This window comes from Amphiura filiformis, chromosome 19, assembly GCF_039555335.1.
Source record: "Amphiura filiformis chromosome 19, Afil_fr2py, whole genome shotgun sequence".
Classification (NCBI taxonomy): domain Eukaryota; kingdom Metazoa; phylum Echinodermata; class Ophiuroidea; order Amphilepidida; family Amphiuridae; genus Amphiura; species Amphiura filiformis.
In genome coordinates this window covers 6,120,226-6,139,040 of record NC_092646.1, presented here as the reverse complement: position 1 = coordinate 6,139,040, position 18,815 = coordinate 6,120,226, and the positions used below count along the sequence as shown (strand labels likewise).

The following is an 18,815-nucleotide window of genomic DNA, read 5'->3' as shown; positions in this document are numbered from 1 at the left end:
GCCTTCTTTGTAGCCAATCAAAACAGTTCTTGAAGCCAATAATTCAGCCTTAGTGCCTGTGGGGTTATTGGCCAAGAAAATTTTAGGCCTAGATATGAATCGATTTTGATCAACAAATCCTCTCTTTGCTTGATCCCAACACAGATCTGTCACACCTTAAAATGAACAAAATCCATTAAAAAATAGCATACATTACGGCTTTAAAAGCGGTCAAGATAGGTAGGTTTCTTTCATTTGATCTCATTATTTTGGCCTAAAATGACCAGAAAACCTTCCTGACTATACTGCTATTATTTCTCATTTTTGGCAAAGAATAACAGAATTAACATTTGTCTGAAATAGTATATTATCACTTTAACTGATAATACTTTACAGCCATTGACAGCATATTAATTGAATCCCACTGACAGCATACTAAATCACTGGCCAGGATTTGACAGTATCTACGTCATCACACTCATTAATCGTTAAGCTTACCAGCATCGTAACCTGTTGGTGTGCAATTTCCTCCACCAAAACGGCAGACTCGTGAAGTGGGCGCGACAATCCCCAAAGCATACCTGTAACGGCAAAATGAACAGGAAAAAGTGTCAATAAAGAACACGACGGACTAATTAATAGTTTCCTTGTCACTGCCCCCAATGACGGCAACACAAACAGCAAAACAAGTGTCCATATGTTGCTTAGACGCAGTTTAAGTCACAGTTAAATGCAAACAGATTGGTGTGTGATGTCACTAGGTATCGTCTATGTGAAATCAACCTAAATTTGCCTGTCTGCTATTGTGACTATTTTTAATACTCGGCATAAATTTTTCACCTTTTTTTAAATCATTTTGCACACTAATAATATCATCCATATAATTTCTTTTTACTATTGGTTAAATCAGTGGCGTAGCGTCATAGGGGCACAGGGGGCACGTGCCCTCCATTCTATCTCAAAATTTAGAAAATCCCATAGGAAAATTTGAGAAAAACGGCTTGTGCCCCCCAATCAGACCCGTGCCCCCCCAATATGATGACCCATGCTACTCCACTGGGTTAAATAATGAAGTTTCTTTTGTGAAGAGATCATGAAAAATATGGGTATGTGAAAATATCTTCCATCAAAAATAAATGATCTGATAGTATATATTAGTGTGTATGATGACGTGTCTTGTGCAACAGATTTAAGGCAAACTAATCAATGCCTTAAGGGGGTGGGTTAAGTCTTGTGGAAAAACTAACATCATCATATGGGTAGTATCTTATAAATAAAATATGATTAATAATTGGGATAAACAAGGCAACTTATTATTACATTTGTGTAGGATGATGCTGACAGATGGGATGGAAGTGTCTGCGATGATTTAGGAATATAAAAACACCAGGGACAAAAATACAAGTATGATAGTACCCATTTTTTCCCTTGTCAATGAACATTTTCAAGCAGGCCCGTATGCAGGGGGGTGCAGCCGCAGTCCCCAAACTTGCCAAAGTGTACAAAAAGTCCCAAAATGTCAGAATTTGCAAGCGTAGCGAGCCAAAAAATCAGTTTTTTACAGGTTTTTCGCCAACAAAGGTCAAAATTTTGGAAAGAAAGCCCACTTTTCACAAAATCCCCCCCTCCTTGGGAAAAAAGTTCACTTTTCCAAAATCAGCACCCCAAAAAAAATCCTGCGTACGAGCCTGTTTGCAAGACTATCTATGTATGTGAGCACACACACCGCTACTCGTAAAATCCTTGACTAAGGACCTACAACATTTTTCTATAACTGAGGACCTTGCACACCCAAAGCTAAGCTCCATCCAAAAGCTATGTCCCCACTTGACATTTAACTGTCCAACTATTAGGCTTGGCAAATGAGACATTGGTCTTATATGTATTTTTACGTTGTTTGCAATAAACTGGTAGGTAGAGGGAAGCATGGATGTCCTCAGTTGCAGAGTATCCTTGATTTCAAGCCACTTCAGGGGTAGGTTCTTGTTTGAAGGTGTTTACAAATGCACACTGACAGTTCCCCCAAAGACACACATCCCCAGCCATGTGTGCAAAAGTGTCAAACTATGCTAAACATCTATATCTATTCCCCTATTTCAGCTCTTTCCCAGTGATAGCTGCAGTCTGTAGCCCTCACAGACCTTGCGAGCGCGTAGCGCGAGGTGTTCAATGAGCGCGTCAGCGCGAATATAGTATACTAATACTAGCAACAGAGCCTGAAAGTAGTGCTATCCCAGTGAAATAGCAGAGAATCAACGCAACATAATTGATTCTTTTTAATACCATTAAGCCATAGTATACCCCTGTCTAATAATGTGTTTAGTGCCCTCTATTGAGGTTTTAGATCCAATCTATCCTAGTAAAAATCCCTGTTGTAAACCAAAATGTTCCTGATTGCAGGTGTATACCCACTTACTCAGCAATGAACAGACCATAGGCCTTCAAAAACATGTATGAAGCCCTATGGTTTTACAAACACCACCCTACAACACACACACACCCACATGATTGACCCACAAACAAAGCTACGAGAAAAGCATTATACTCTCCCATCAACCCCACTGAAATCTCTAGTTAGCTCTCAGAATCAAATACATAGAGCCATGATAATCACAACCAAAGAAATACAAAGGATGAGGACAAGTTACAAAGGATCCAATCATGGACATAAGACGTTGGTGGCAACATTGAAGATGTTCATCAGGTCTGCTAATTAATCAGCTAATTAGACTAGCGTTCATTTACCAACACCAAATGAAAAACTTACGTGTGACTGCAGCCTGCAGTTTCAACAGAAACCTTCTGGCTTTCTTCTACAAAAGCATTAAAGCGGTACCACAGCTTGGTGGCAAAATAAAGAGAGGGTAATCAGGATCTGTGGTACTAGAAGTAAGGGTGACAACTGAAGTGATGATTATGAGATTATTAAATCCCCAAAAGTGCATAAATTTCCCTCAAATTAAAGATTTCGGTTCAATATAAGGTATAATGATTTGGCAAAATCTCACTGTTGCTCATAAATTAACTATTTGTTTACTCTACTGTCATTAAAACGAACTTTTTGGGCTAATAATGACTCTCATGTCAGATTGTAGTCCATTTTCATACAATTTTAAGGGGTTTTCTCTTGAGAGAAGGAAACATAGAAAATGGCAGCTATAAGTAAGTTGTTTTAGTGCTGAATCTAAGGTAAGAATAAGATTGAGGTCTTCTAAATTTATCAATAGAAGTAGAAAAAAATACTTATTTCAACCTAGGAGAAAGAAGTATTTTGCCATAATTAGGTAAAAAGTTATGACTTTTCTAAATATCACCGCTGGGCACTGCCTGTCATGTTTTTGCAACATTCAATACATAAAAAACAAACACTGCTATATGATTGATAGCTACAATTGAGTAAGAAAGAGTGTATGTTCTGTCACAGGATATACACAGCTAATATTTCAGGATATTTGTAGGACTATATGCTTTCCTTCCTTCCTTTACTAGCTGCTTGCCGTCTTCTCAGAAATCATAATCTTACATTCAATAGCCTATTAGCAGCTTCCACTGTACTGACAACTGTTAAATCCAGTTTCAAATAATGGTTCATGTATAGTACGACTATATGTAGTACATGTACCTGAACACCAGTCCTGCCTCTATAGTAAGCCAATGGGAATATTGCACTTTTGTTTTGATTTCAGCAAGTAACATTTTTTCAGCAAGAAAATGTCAAATGTACCTGTGTGTCTGGTCAGTTACCGTTACATGTTATATTAATGTCAGTAATCAAAAATATGCAAAAAAAAACAAAAAACAAGAAAAAATGCACACAAAAACACACCAAGGTAAAGCCATAATGTGCTATTTGCTCCACAGCAACGCCCTCCCATATTTTTCCAATTTCTACTTTGCACCATTGTATAAAATGGTCATTGGTAAATGCCATGTGAAAGACAAAGCCTGAATGTGCTTTATTTACAGTAATATTTAACATTTATAATCGAAATTCAAATTTGACAATAATTTATGCTATACAAATTAATCTGCAAGAAATTTTTTTACATAAACATTATGCAGCCCGAGGTTTCCAGTGGTATAAAAATCTCAACTTTTTTTGAGCAAAGTGGGGGGATGAGGTTATGGATCACGAAGTGCCCTTTTAAGTTAGACCCGTAGCTAGGACAGGGGTTTGGGGACAGCCATCCCCACCCCAAGGTCCAAAAAATCACCTTAAATCCTCCCCAAATACTCCCAAATCCCTAAAATTCCACCCAAATGAAATCACAAAAATTGGCCCAATATCACCCAAAATTTCACCCGATTCATCCCAGAATCTAACCCATAATAAATTAATTGATTCATTCATCAGTTCCACCCCAAATACTCCAAAATCCCTAAAATTCCACCCAAATCATCAAAATTGGCCCAATATCACCCAAAATTCAAAATTTCACCCAATTTATCCTAGAATCTAGCCAATAAATTGATTCATTCATTCGTCAGTTCCACAAAAGTGACAGGGATGCTGAAGAGCTAATCAATCAGCAAAGTTACCAGTAACATTGTATTAATGATCTGTGCACTTACATATAGTAGGCCGTATATAGACAAGAAACAGACGGATGAATTGAGGCATTATAATTAGCATGATTAATCCATTAAATTGATTCAATTATTAAGTAATATGAGACAACAGGTGATGGTAGGACAAGATAAATGAATAACATCCCAATGAATAACTTCCTTAACAAACAAGATGGGTAGAAAACAACAGACATGAATGGACCACCAACATATGGGTGTCTGGGTCATGATGTAGCACAGACTCTATATAGAAATAGATAAAGATGATTCACCTGGTTCATTCCTCCAACTTGGACAAGATGTTGGCCACATCTCCGGCCAAGTTCAAGTACTTTTGATACAATCAACAGCAGGTGATCTGGTAGCCCATTTTGTGTGCAGAGTCGCCCAAATTTGACCAAAATTTAAAATTTATATTTTTTTACACTTGCGCTGGGATCACTGAATGGGACGTTAACAGAAATCACTTTGAACTTGATCCATACATCCATAACTAGAGTAGCAGGTGGATAAGTTCAGCATAATTAAGATTATGGTTATGATGGAGATTACATAAGTACAGCAATATTGAGACAACAGGTGAAGCAATGACAAGATACAATGAATAACATCCCAAATACATGATTGACTTCCGTAAGTTAACAAATATGGAAATACATAATATATGGCTTGAAATAGTAACACATTGTGGGCAATGACAACCTGGCTTTTTGAACTCAATTGGCCATCTTTGTTTTTTCTTTTAGTTGCAGCCCTTGTAGTTGTAGTTGTGAATTTTTCCTTCAAAAGAGGGCTGATTTCAAGATTTTTTTTACCAAAAAAGTGGACCTTTTGTGAATTTTCACTTCAAAAAAGGGCTGATTTCAAGATTTTTTTTTTACAAAAAAATGTGGAACTTTTGTGAATTTGTCCTTCAAAAAAGGGCTGATTTTCAATGTTTTTTACCGAAAAAAAAATGGAACTTTTTCTTTCATATTGGCATTTTTGGTGGGGGATGCATGCATCCCATGGCTACGTCTTTGACAAGTCCACATAAAAGGGTCAGCCAATTCTGTTTACTTGTAAGGCACTCTATTTCATACAGAAAATCTATGCTTGCCAGTTTAATTGTACATTCACCCATTCAAGAAACATCAAGTATTACAAACTTCCATAGCATATTACCAACACCCAACTGCCGCTATTCAACTAACTTATATAATTTTATGCATTCTACTTGTAAACTTGTAGCTGTAAAACTCACACCCCCATAACTAATTCCAAAACAAGCCTCCAGAAGTAACATTGTTTTGTTTTCCTGTCATGGCGCCCCCTTTAGTTAAACACATGGCTCCAGTGTAACACACCCCCTACTGTGCCTAACAAACGCATCATTCTGTAAACTTACAACGGTGGTAAACCAGGCTAATAATACTGCTTTTTTTGTTGTGGTCTTTGATTTTAGTACTTGTGAAGTCATTTGGACGAAAACACCCCAGTGTTTACTTTGATACAAATACACTCAAATTTGTGCTTAACTTTATGTGCCTAGTGATCCTTATGCTATAGATGTGCGAATATCAATAAAAGTCAAAAATTCGAAAAGTAGCATTATATGAAATTCAATTTACACAAATATAAACATGCCTAGCATCTAAGTGGTTTCAAACTTGAGCTTATAATTTAAATTTTCGTAAAAATTATCTTAAAAAAACCCAATATGACAGGCTTTGTACTAAAATCAACCATGGCCAACAGAATAAAGTGTTAAGTGCAAAACAGCTGCACGTGTGCACTGCTGGAATAATTTGTCGCCCATTATCAACAGTTTTGTAAGTTTTGATAAGCCATAATAACGCTACATGCTATTAACAGTTTTTTTTTCTTCTTTGCAACAATTTTCTATGAGCATAATACCATGAAATGATTTTTGCACATATTGCATGCATGGGTAGTTGTGATGTTTTTTAACCTTCACCCTAGCATAAGTTAACAGGACTTGACGCTATGGCGTATATCAACTTTTTAGATTATATTGGGATCTTCTTCATTGTTCACAGTCGGAGTGTGAAAGGTAACACATAAATATATGGCACAGTTTTTAAAGAATTTAAATGTGTACTTTATCACAACAGGTGTGGGGTCCCAAAATACAAGCATCAAAATATGTTCTCATACCCATATACCAAACGTGCCCGAGTAAGTACTACAAAATACTACTTGATGATGTAATGATGCAATCACCGTAATTGTTACCACCACTCAGGTATAAGCCCACCTTTGACTATATGCCCACCCCATATTTTTCAAAACATTCTGGGAACAAGGGTGCACTTGGGTATAAGCCCAGTTGTAATTTTGGCTGAGTTCTTAAATCAAATCAATGCTTTTCTCTCACTTTTAAGAGCAAGTATAAACAAATATCAGTTAATAATAGCTGATAATTAACATTCCATACTTATGATTTAAAATATATTAACGTAGATGATATAAAATATGGATACATCAGGCATATACAAATGGGGATGATTGTTATTATTTTTAAATTCAAGTACTAGCCCCTCCCCGGTTATAAGCTCACCCCCCATTTTTGAAGTGAAATCTGCTATCTAGGGGGTGGGCTTATACCCGAGTGGTTACGGTAAGTGTTGGCTAAAATAAGTATTGCTGACCTAGTGCTTGGCATGGGAAGGGTCTCTGCTTCGAATCCCACCCAGTGCAAACAACTTCTTTGTTTGTTTTCTCTCTTTATTCACTTCCTTCTTTCCCTTCCAGTTGCCAAAAAGCCCAAAATATGTTCCTCCAACCAGTATTAAAAGAGTGCAATAGTACCATTACACAGCAGTTCAAGTCATCAACAAATAACTGCACCCCAGTAACTGCACCAAGAAAAAAATACCAGTCCATCACCTCTGTCAATTTAACTCAATCACTGCATTATTATCCTAATCGTACATTGTCAATACTCTCTGTAATATCAAATAAGTTTCCCCTGCCATAATCTAGCCTATTTCCTAACCTAAATCAGCAGGAAAGCTCTACAAATACTCCTGCTATTAGCAACAAATTTCCTCCTTCCACAACGGGTAGTCCCATAAACAAGACCTGATTTTCGCTTTCTTGGTCCCTACAATTCTGACAATTACTATAGAAGAGGGATACCCCATAACCATGGGCACTACCGATTGGCAGACAGCCATATTTGATTGGTTACAATAATGTATTGGGCCAATCAATGATATTGTAAGAATAGTCAGTAGGGCTGAAGAGATCTAAAAGCTTTATTTTGATTGGTTACTCAGATGATTATATCATGTAATTGACCACTCAGGATCACTGTAAGAAAAGCGGTAGTGCCCATGGGGTTAGAAGAGAACATGCAAGAGTGAGAAAGGCCAAAATATAGTTGCATTGCCCCAAATACAGCGGCAAGTTTGATGTACTGCTTTTCTGCTCTGGCACATTTTTGACACAACATTGAGAAGATATAAATACAGCCCCAAACAAAGCTTAGATAGAACTAGCCCTGTTTGCAAACCGTGACACCTCTCAAATAGCGAGTGAAGCGGGCTTGTTGGAATATCTCAGATAGAGGTATCAGAACCTCAGCACAGAGCCTGTGCTAAGCTTCATTTGAGCATTAAAAAGCAGTGATAGTTGCTACAGGAAAATGCTCATGATGAAGGGATTTAAGGTCCAAATAATTATGTGGGACAGACATCACTACCATTTTCAAAGAAAACCATAACAAATTAAACAACTGGGCAGGCAGAGCCACCCCTGAAAGATACATAATTTGCCCTAAGGCTGAGGCAAGTAAACTGTGTCCTACTGGTGTGACTATTCACTAGGACTAAGGGAAAATAAGCGTTGATCTGGTTCTTGGAATCAAGGCTACACAGGAATGTAGTGATTAGTTAGCGTTGAAGCGACTACCTGTTAGTCAACACCACCCATCTTATTCGCTTAAGTGGCCTACAAAGTTGTACTTGGATAGCTGCCGGCTGTTATAATTGAAGACCGAAACCTAGTTTGCTTCTGACGTCAGGGTAAAGGCACGGCGTGATTGGTTGCTGACCTGCGCAGTACAGCAGTTTTAGTCTGTTTGACAGGGCGTCATACGCAAACTAGTCTTTTTAATTCAGTCTTCAATTATACTTAGACACTGACATGCAGTGCACACTAAGGCACCATGGGAAAAAATTAGTGGTGAATTTTAGAGTCATTTGCTACAAGATCATCCCCCCCCAAAATGTCCAACCGAGTCCGACCCTATTTGAAAGGCCTGCCCACCTGTAGGGTTTCTTTTTTTGTTGCCAAATCAAGATTTACTAAATTTCCCGAAGGAAGATAATTTACTGCCTGATGTGAACAGTCTTTAAATTTGTTGTTACATGTCAAGTTCTGGGTTTTCTTTTTGGTAGGTAAGTTCCCCAGAATTCGGAGATGATGGGTATTAGGAGGGAGCTCACGCCGTACCAATAAAAGGGGGCCTTTCTGAGCTGTACTGTCAAAATCATGGACAATTTAGGAGTCTCTGAAATTAAGGTCTCTTCCGGAGCTGCGAGGTCCAACAACAGGGGTCTTTGCCGGATGAGGGGAGGGGAATACCCATTATGGTCATTTGTGTTAAGTGCCCCCCTCCCCCACCCTGGTATAATGACAGTGGCACACTGTATCTGTTAGAATTGGTCAGCTTTATCTCTCCTCTGAATTTGGCTTGATAATTATGTATTATCGAAATTTAACAACAGGCAGCAATGCACATAGAAGTTATACTGCCATATCTGTTTGTTGTTATATAGGGATGGAACCAAGTGCATGGTAGGACTAGAGGACGGCATAGTTCCTGTTCCTTTCAAAACCAGTATTTGTCAACTTCTTAAATCTGGTAACTTTGAATGACTTAATTGTTTGTATAATGAAGAGTTTTTAGCGTGATGCTTGGGTAGGATGAGTATCCTGCCAAAAACTGCTTTTGTTGAAAACCCCCATATATCATTGATTTTGTTGATGATTTTTTGATGTGTTCTCAAAATTAGGCAAGTGGATGTACGGGGTTTTGCAACAAAGCTCTTCAAAACATTACAATTCTGCTTGAGTGTACACTTATGACAGAAAGAATGTTTTTTTAACTTCATTTTCGAAGTCAATCAAGTTACTATTTCAACCTACAAAATCAGTTAAAACGTAAAATTGTACCAAGTTTATTGGTGTGGCTTGTGTTGAGACTAATAAATAATTAATAAAGTAGCAAAGGCCAAATAAAGTACACAATTCATGCAAACCATATATTTCTCAAAATAGATGTTCTTGGGAGAAGGTAAAAATGAAGTTCCTGTTAAAGACCCCTCAATGAGCATGAACTGTCATCTCCCAGTCAAGGTCTACGTGAATAGGGCTCAATGCCAAGTCTGTCAATTCTGTCATGTGAATTTTGGAGGAAGTAGATAGTAAATGCCGTTTTACAACTTTTGTTTTTTTTGAAAAACAATTGTAGCAAAATGTATGAACTGCTATCTGACAGTGGAGCTCTGCAGCTCAATGCCAAGTCTATGATTTCTGCCACATGAATTTCAGAGAAGTAATAAAAATTCCCTTTAAAAGGGAAAGCCAGCCTCAATGTAGAAGAGGTCTTGTAATTAGTTTTGGTCAATGTGAAAGGCATTTTTAGGATCACGGCTTACTACATCCATGTTACATGACAGTCCACCAAACCATCAACGGTGAGAAGATGTACACTGAAACTGCAGAAAACATTAACTCCTAATCTCCTGTCAACTCTTTAATTCATTATTGTTCATTATTATTAATTCATTATTGTTCTCTAAATTGTTCTGTTCTGGTTTTATTTGTCTTTTCAGCTTTTTACCCACGATATTTCAATTTTCAATTTTTAATACCATAACTTACTTTAACTCAATTTCTTCGCTTAGGAATGTCCGATTTTATTGGGGAAAACGGCGTTGGGGAGCAAAATAGCTCTTTATGTGAAAGCCTCCAAATTTATAAGCTGTCCAAAAGATGTCTGTTTTTGACATGATACGCCACATTTCTTAAAGACCCATTCAGTGATCCCAGTGCAAGAGTAAAAAATTAAAATTGTTTATAAATTGCTTAAAAGAGAAGGATAGGCCTAAGTCATTCAAATTGTCATTTGGTATTTTTGATACTGTCAGTATCTAAAAATACAGATTCGTAAAATGTCTTATTTTGTCTTAAATAGGCCTACACGGCTTTTGGCTGAACCATTCGCAGACTTAGCACATCTATGTAATAACAAAGGTACGGTACCAAAATTTTGATGATTTTTACGATCGTCCGGATGAGCAAATCACTGAATGGGCCTTTAATATTAATAATAGATAAGCTGCCTTTAAAAATATAAATTGCTTAAAAGAGAAGGATAGGCCTAAGTCATTCAAATTGTCATTTGGTATTTTTGAAATGCCAAATTTGGCAAAAATGAAGAAAACAGCAGTACTGACGAAGTTCAAGCCTCGCCATTCAAATACTTAGTAGCTAATTTTAGATACTGTCAGTATCTAAAAATACAGATTCGTGTAAAATGTCTTATTTTGTCTTAAATAGGCCTACACGGCTTTTGGCTGAACCATTCGCAGACTTAGCACATCTATGTAATAACAAAGGCACGGTACCAAAATTTTGATGATTTTTACGATCGTCCGGATGAGCAAATCACTGAATGGGCCTTTAATATTAATAATAGATAAGCTGCCTTTAAAAATATTATTGACAATGTTGAGAGTATAGGAATTACCTTGAAAAATGTCTCAAAAATACAACATGCCAGTTATATTCCGGTCTGAAACGATCAGACAATATTTTAAACATTAATAACATCATAAACCCAAATCGTGAAAAAATCACCCCGGTAGATTTTTGGCTATTTCTCCATTTACGATCCTGCCCAAAAGTGTCTGCTTTCGATATACCACGTCACAAATACTACACTGCACTGACTGCAGGTTTTAGTTAAAAGGGCATTTCGTGATCCACAGCATCATCCCCTAACTTTTCTCAAAAAAGTTGAGATTTTTATATCACTGGAAACCTCTGGCTACATAATGTTTATGTACAAAATATTTCTTGCAGATTAATTAGTTAGCAAAGTAATCGTGAAATTTGAATTTCCTTCTGGTATACCAGAACAAAATTGCAACACATTGTGTACACATAACCATGCATAACTCGTAAAGGCAAAATCGGAATCAACTGAAATTTTTAGAATAAGCTTTTTTTGTGGATATCTACTGAAAAATGTCATAAAAAGAGGATGCTAGGATCACGAAATACTCCTTAAATTCGCCATATAACATAATATAAACTCACCTTACATGTACATTTTTTATTTTAAAATAATTTGATATTAATTCAGCAATGTATAGTTTACTATATGATAGATGGTGGCAAGAACATTTATAAAGGACTGATTACTCACTGCAATCTTCACTCTTGTGTGTTTTGACTGTAAGTTTATGAATCAAATAAAAAAGATAGAAAGTAGCTTCACTTACGTTATGTGTCATTTTATTTATAACATAGAAGTTATTAAATTAATAAAGTAAGACAATTTATTTATCTATAAGTGCATGTCAAATGGGTACATTGTTCAATACTATAGGCCTACATGCATAAATTATGCCCATATTATAGCTAGGCCCTAAAAACTTTATTTTGCATCGGATTTTTCCCGCTGAAAAGGCAAAACTGATGTTCATGATAGCAACTATTTCATCAATAGCATTTTGAGTCATTTTTATCCATAAAACGACACAGGATAGGATAGATAATTACTTTGACATCAATATGGTCCATATGATGAAGATTTTGATTCTTAGATCTGTTATCAACATGATATCACCACATCTGTGATATCACGCTGTTCAGTGGTCAAGGACCCCGGTCAAAGACACTGAAATGACATACTTTTCTTCTGCTGACCATATGATGCTGTATATTAACTATTATTGTTACATTTTAGGCCTATACCTAAAACTTTTAAAGTCATATTAATTCAAACATAACTTTGGTAATACTCACTCGTTTTCGTTGAAACGGCAAAACATACTTACTTTTCCTTACAAATCGAATTAAAATATTTAAAAAAATTTAACCACAAAAAGTAAAAAAAAAAATCATTCCAATACCACTAAAATATAATCTCTTGAGTAAACTGACCCCAAACCTGAAACAGATCCAGCCCCGAATGGGCTGGCGAAAAGGCCTTTTTACACCACATTTCTCTCTCAAAACTGGGAGTCTTGTGAACAGTTTCCAGCAAATTGCATGAATTGCAATCTGACAGCAGGGTCTTAGCTAGCCACCTGTCTGGCCGTCATTTTAGACGGCCAGTTTGCTCCTGGGACAGGCAAAATTAATGCCTTTGACAGATGCTATATTATAAATTGTATGTTTTGAGATGCTAATTGACCTTTTTAGTAGACCCAAATTGTAGAACAAGGCCATATCAGCACATATTTGAACTCTTTGAACCCCAAATGGGCTATAGATGTCTGGTAAATATTTTAAAGGTCAAATTAGGACAGGCAATTTTATTCAAATGACGGGCAACCTACAATTTCTAGCTAAGACCCTGTCTGACAGTCAAGGGCCATGTGATTGTGATGTGAATATGTCACAATAACAAATGATTTCTGTCATGTGATTTCAGAGGAAGTAGATAGCAAATGCCTTTGTATATTGAGATTCGTCTCTAAACGTCACAAATATCTTGTGAAACATTATAGATGCCCTGTCCCTTCTCTTTGTGGCATACATTCAAAGTTTCATTGAAGCCCTTCATGACATACCAATTTGTAAGTTCAATCAGGCAAGTGACCGGCTGGTGATTCTGTAGGGGGCAAAGCTTGGTCAAGGAAAATGTTGTCCTCATTGGAGTACATAGGGGTCCAAAAAAGGCTGATAGTTGTCATTTTATGAGATGAAGCGGTCTAAACATTTTAAGGGTGGAAGCTCGATTGCTCAAAATTGCATCTCCATCAGTGTCTCCGCTAGCAAGGAGAGGGGTCTAAATACAGCTAATTTTACAATCAAAAATCTTTTTATCACAATTTTACACAAAATATTTTCAATCTCCAGTTAGAAAAAATACACAAAGTACATGTTCTTGGGAGAGAAGGTAATATGTGACACGATCTGGTCCATTAAGCTACTTGCAGTTCCGCCATTATGCACTATGTGGGGAGAGCCTCGAACTGGCAGCATACATGAATGGGAATTGAACTAGACATAACGTTCTGTGTAAGGTTACATAATTCTTCCTTTCATGTATGCTGCCAGTTCGAGGCTCTCCCCGCACATAGTGCATAATGGCGGAACCGTGCAAGTAGCGAATGGGGCCAAAGGAGGCATTTTTGACAATTGAGTTACTGTGATTATTACAATATACATACAACAGACTATCATATACTGAAAACACCAAAGGTCTAGCATACTTGGTTCTAAAGTTATGAAGGTTTTTGATGTCTATTTTCTTATGTATCTTATTGTTTTTTACTCCATATTTTTACCTTTATCTCAGTTTCAAATTTGCCGCCTTTGGCCCCCATGGACCAGATCGTGTCGCATATGAAGTTCTTATGAATAAGACCCCTCAATGAGCATGAACTGTCATCTCTCAGTCAAGGTCTATGTGAATAGGGCTTGATGCCAATTCTGTCATGTGAATTTCAGAAGAAGTTCAAGTAGTTAGTAAAAACTTCTCAAAAGTTCAGTCTTTGAAGTAGAACATGGAAACCGGGTTACTCTACCGATAGTCATTTTGTACCAAAATTCCTTTCCAATAGGATTATAAGGTACATTGCGTAACAATAGCTGCAACGCGGAGGTTAATCCATCTCATTTGTTAGCGATATGCATAAATTGTATTGTGGGAAGGAATTCTGGGTAGAGAAAATCCACGTAAAAAAGTGTTTCCTCTATGCATGTCGCTGGCTGTAATGTCTCACGGCACTTACTAGATGTAACTTAATGAAGGGTCCCTGTAGTAAATCCCTATTACTTATGAAGGGTACCAATCGTAAGTCATTTTAGTGAAATGGATTTTACAATGTGTTGTAAGTTACGATTGATTTTGAAACTCACAAAGCTGTGCAAAGTTTAGTGAAATGGCCTAACTCAGGCACCGAGTTTTAAGAAGTGCGATTGCACACCTCAGAGCACACCTTGGCTCATCCAGGTGTGCTGTTTGCAGCACACCTGGCAGGGACTGACTCCAACTGAGTTGTGTGCAAGTGCAATGATACTGCAATCACGCGTCTCAGAGCACTCCTCATTTATCTAAGGTGTACTGTTTGCAACACACCAGGTGTTTTCCCAACACTCAGTCCCTGCTAACTCCTGATTCACACATAATTATATAGGCATACAGGAATAAAGCTATAGCTATCCTTAAGCAAGTTGCTCCTTTAAACACTGGATTAATTAATTATCAATGGCTTTGAAATTACATTGTGTACTTCAAGTTAGCATCCAGGGGTGTACAACTCCAAAAACAATAGCAAGCTAACCATACCTCAAAGTCAAGTACCTCAAAGATTCCAAGTAATCACTTACTTAATGATACATATTAATTAATCTTTAACTCGTTAACATTAACCTGTCCTTGTATTAAACCACTGACAATTCATAGATTATATACAGCATTGATAAAAATACAAAACTCTTCATTTTCCTGGAACACATAGTGCTCTGTAATAATCCTCAGAAATCACTTTATCTATGTCATCACTAGGATCCACAACATGTTCATCTATCAGGCACAGTTCTTTAACCCCAATACATTTGTACATTCATTGAATGACCTTAGAAAATATGGGTACAAAAACTCATACTCTGCAACTTGAGGTCACATTTTGCACTATGATTGTTTAATTGAGGTTATTGAACTATGCCATTGGGATGAGGCTATTGTGGTCCATAGTGATACTGCTCTGTAATAATCCTCAGAAATCACTTTATCTATGTCATGCTAAATTTGATATTGAGCCAATCTAATCCAAGAACATTTCCTTTTGCTTGCGAACTTGTTACCTTATGTAGCAATGAAAATACTGCACTCCAAGCTTGGCACAACATACTGTAGGACGTTTTCATAGTATTTTGTTTTTTCTTATCACACCATTTAAAGCTGCAAACACCTGTTAAAAAATAATTATCTTTTGTCTTGTCCTGTCTTTGTTTTGCTTTGTTGTTGTGGGCGTGTCTTTTGGGTGTGGGGGTGTGTGGGGGTGGGTTTGTTCTTTTATAGAACATCATCGCTTTGAATTTTTATATGAAACATTGTATCTGATGAAGAAGGGGGCTGGTAGTTAATCTAGGCCTAGATGTAAAGGCCAAGATATGATTTGGATCAGGTATTATTGTCTTCCTCCTCTGCATCTTTGAACCTGCTCTGTGTCTGTTTTTTAGATTAAGATTTTGAAGTCTTCATCTTTGGTTTGGATTGTATTTTTGCTTGAATGTCTTACTAGGTGTTCTCTCCCCACCAGCCCCAAGTACAGGTGACTAAAAAAAAAAAAAATAATAATAATAATAAAAAATAAAACAAATTATCTTTATTATTTCCAAGCACAGTCCACCGGGCAGAAACAAGGTATAGTTAAATAATGAATTGGATAGCATGTATGTGTGCTTCTGTATGTTGTTTTCTTATACCAATTCAAATAAATCCTCAATAATTTCTACAACTTCCTTTAAAGTAATAGCCCAAGTCGACCCATTCTCTGCCAAATGAACTTACCGCTGATTGACAATGCAAAAGCTACAACTTCAAAGAAACGGGCTATTCTATTTGAAATCCACACTGCTCTGGTGGTAGATTTAGCTGAAGTCTAAAGGTTCGTTCATACTACCACCGCATTTGCGCTGCGTTGCTTTGCGATGCCGATATATCGATTACTTTTTACCGCAACTCAACGCAACTCGTCGATTTCCAAGTTAAAATGTATTTAACTTCAATCATTGCGATATCGCAATGCAGTAGTTTGCAGTACGATGCAGTGCGGCAACGCACCGCATCGCAAAGCAACGCATCGCAAATGCGGTGGTAGTATGAACGAACCTTTAGGGAGTATGGGTTTCAATTCGAATAGACAATTGGGTAGCTTCAATTTGAAATACTCATTCCAGCTGTGGAAGATATAGGTAAAGTCATATACAGGCAGGGGAATATGGGTTAAAAAAATAACTCCAGCCAATTCCATTTGAAAAACATACTCCCTCTATGGAAGACTTTCCTTTTGATCTTCCACAGGGGTATGGCAGATTTAACCCAATATAGATTTAGGGCCTACACCTCTAAACCACAATAGCATCATGGATAGAATATTTGCTTACAAATAACTCAAAACCCAACAACTACAACTTAATCTGATTTGTTTGTGTATTTGTTGAAAAAATATATATTGTAGACCATTATAGCCTACTTGTTTTCCTGTGCCTAAATAACTTATCATTGATTGACATGTATGAGCTATGTTGTCAATTTCTACTTTTATTTCCCTGGAAATCTAGGGGTACTGTTTTGCCATTAAGCTGAATCCAGGCCAATTATGTGTTGCTATTATCTAGATTCTCTATCACAGTAACTGATGATCATTTATCAGAGTATCTGACAGAGTCTTAAAGAGTGTTGTTTTGAAAGGGTATATGTAGACTTTGTCAAACTTCATTCACCTTCATGAAAACTAAGATTTCAGTATCAGAAGAAAGCTCATGTTAATATCATTACCGCAGTAAAATTTAATACCTGAGAACCTACATGTTCTGTTATAGATGGTGTGAATAAGATACATCCAGATCTTGCAAAATGTGTTGATTTTTTTACTATCAGCCCATATTTAGCCAGTCTATTTTCAAGATGAAAAGGGAACCTCATGTACAAAGTAATAGGAGTGTCACTTGATGAAATAGGGGGATGCATCATGTTGCATAGGATTCTGTGAAGGGTATGAAATATTTGGGTTTGTCACATCTAACTTCAGCAAACTAGACAGGAATTCACTGACCACTGTACCCAATATATTATAAACCATATTGCAACAATCAGGGACTTGCAGCTGAGAAGCCCACACCCTAATATCCCACCTAAAATAAACCGTCACAGCCAGGATCAGTTTCTTGAGTTCTTGTATGGGTCACCAAGACAATACACAGTCCTTGTCCACAGATATCAAGATAGCTAAATTATTTCATGAGAACAAACAGACTTTGCATTATGTAAAGATCTGTAATTGTTCTTTTGTATTGTAAAATAAATTTGAACTTGAAGAAGAATAAGAAGGAACAATAGCTGTTGGGGTTTCCCTGATTGACAGCACTTCACCCTTCGCCATCTTGCATTTCTAGGAAATCCCAGGTTAATGTTTAGCCACATAGTATCATGTCATTGCCAATTAACATGATCTGTCAGATCTCTCCCAGCCCAGCAAAGGAACCTAGCCAATTTTCTTGTTTGGCCACTCTCACCACAATGTTTATGATCATATGAATCTCATTTCTTGTCAATTTGAGGTTGATATGCCTCCATCCTCATTTCCATTTGCTGTCAAACACTAAAATTTTAATCTGTCTATATCTTACTTTCTATTGAAAATGAGCATGTTTATAATGAGCAACTTGCATTACCTTAAACCAAGTAATTTCTGCAGTTCTGCAAATGCAATGTAACAATTCACTACCCATAAGTATAAGAATAAGTGGGAAGGGTGGAAGTCCAGAAAACTTTTTCGTAACCTTCAAGCTGCTTTAAGGTCAGATTTTGATAGCTCGCATTGTACTCTAGTTTGTCACAGGTACAGTGACTTCCGGTGTCACCCACAAAATCGTCATTGGTACTGTTTCTACTGGGAATGTCACCACATATTACCCACTTCAAAGGTGGTTGATGGTGGCCTGTTTCCACTGGGGCTGTTACTGCATATTCGTCAACCGTTTGCTCAGTATAAACACGCTGATTTAGAAGCAACATGTTTATTGAATTTTTGAACTTTGCTATCTTGCAGTCTTTTACAGCAATAATATTTTGTAAATTAAGTCCAGTGCTTAACCACCCTGGTCATTCCTGGAGGGGGGGGTACAAAAGTCGAACTATTGAAACCCATGTTAATAGCCACATAGTATCATGCCATTGCCAATTAACATGGCCTGTCAAATCCAGTCCAGCAAAGAAACCTAGCCAATTTTCTTGTTTGGCCACTCTCACCACAATGTTTATGATCATATGAATCTCATTTCTTGTCAAT

At 37.0% G+C, this 18,815-nt stretch overlaps 1 protein-coding gene across 1 annotated transcript in view; it reads right to left on the bottom strand.

Moving 5' to 3' along the window:
* The window catches only part of LOC140141699 (uncharacterized), a 61,421-nt gene extending 42,880 nt beyond the window's left edge, over window positions 1–18,541 (bottom strand). Inside the window, exons 1-2 of the mRNA XM_072163611.1 lie at window positions 18,351–18,541; window positions 478–560 (exon numbers count right to left, since the gene is read on the bottom strand). Of these exons, the coding sequence (XP_072019712.1) occupies window positions 478–560; window positions 18,351–18,541 (274 nt within the window). The remainder of the gene's footprint in view (window positions 1–477; window positions 561–18,350) is intronic.
* Between the last annotated feature and the right edge of the window lie 274 nt (window positions 18,542–18,815).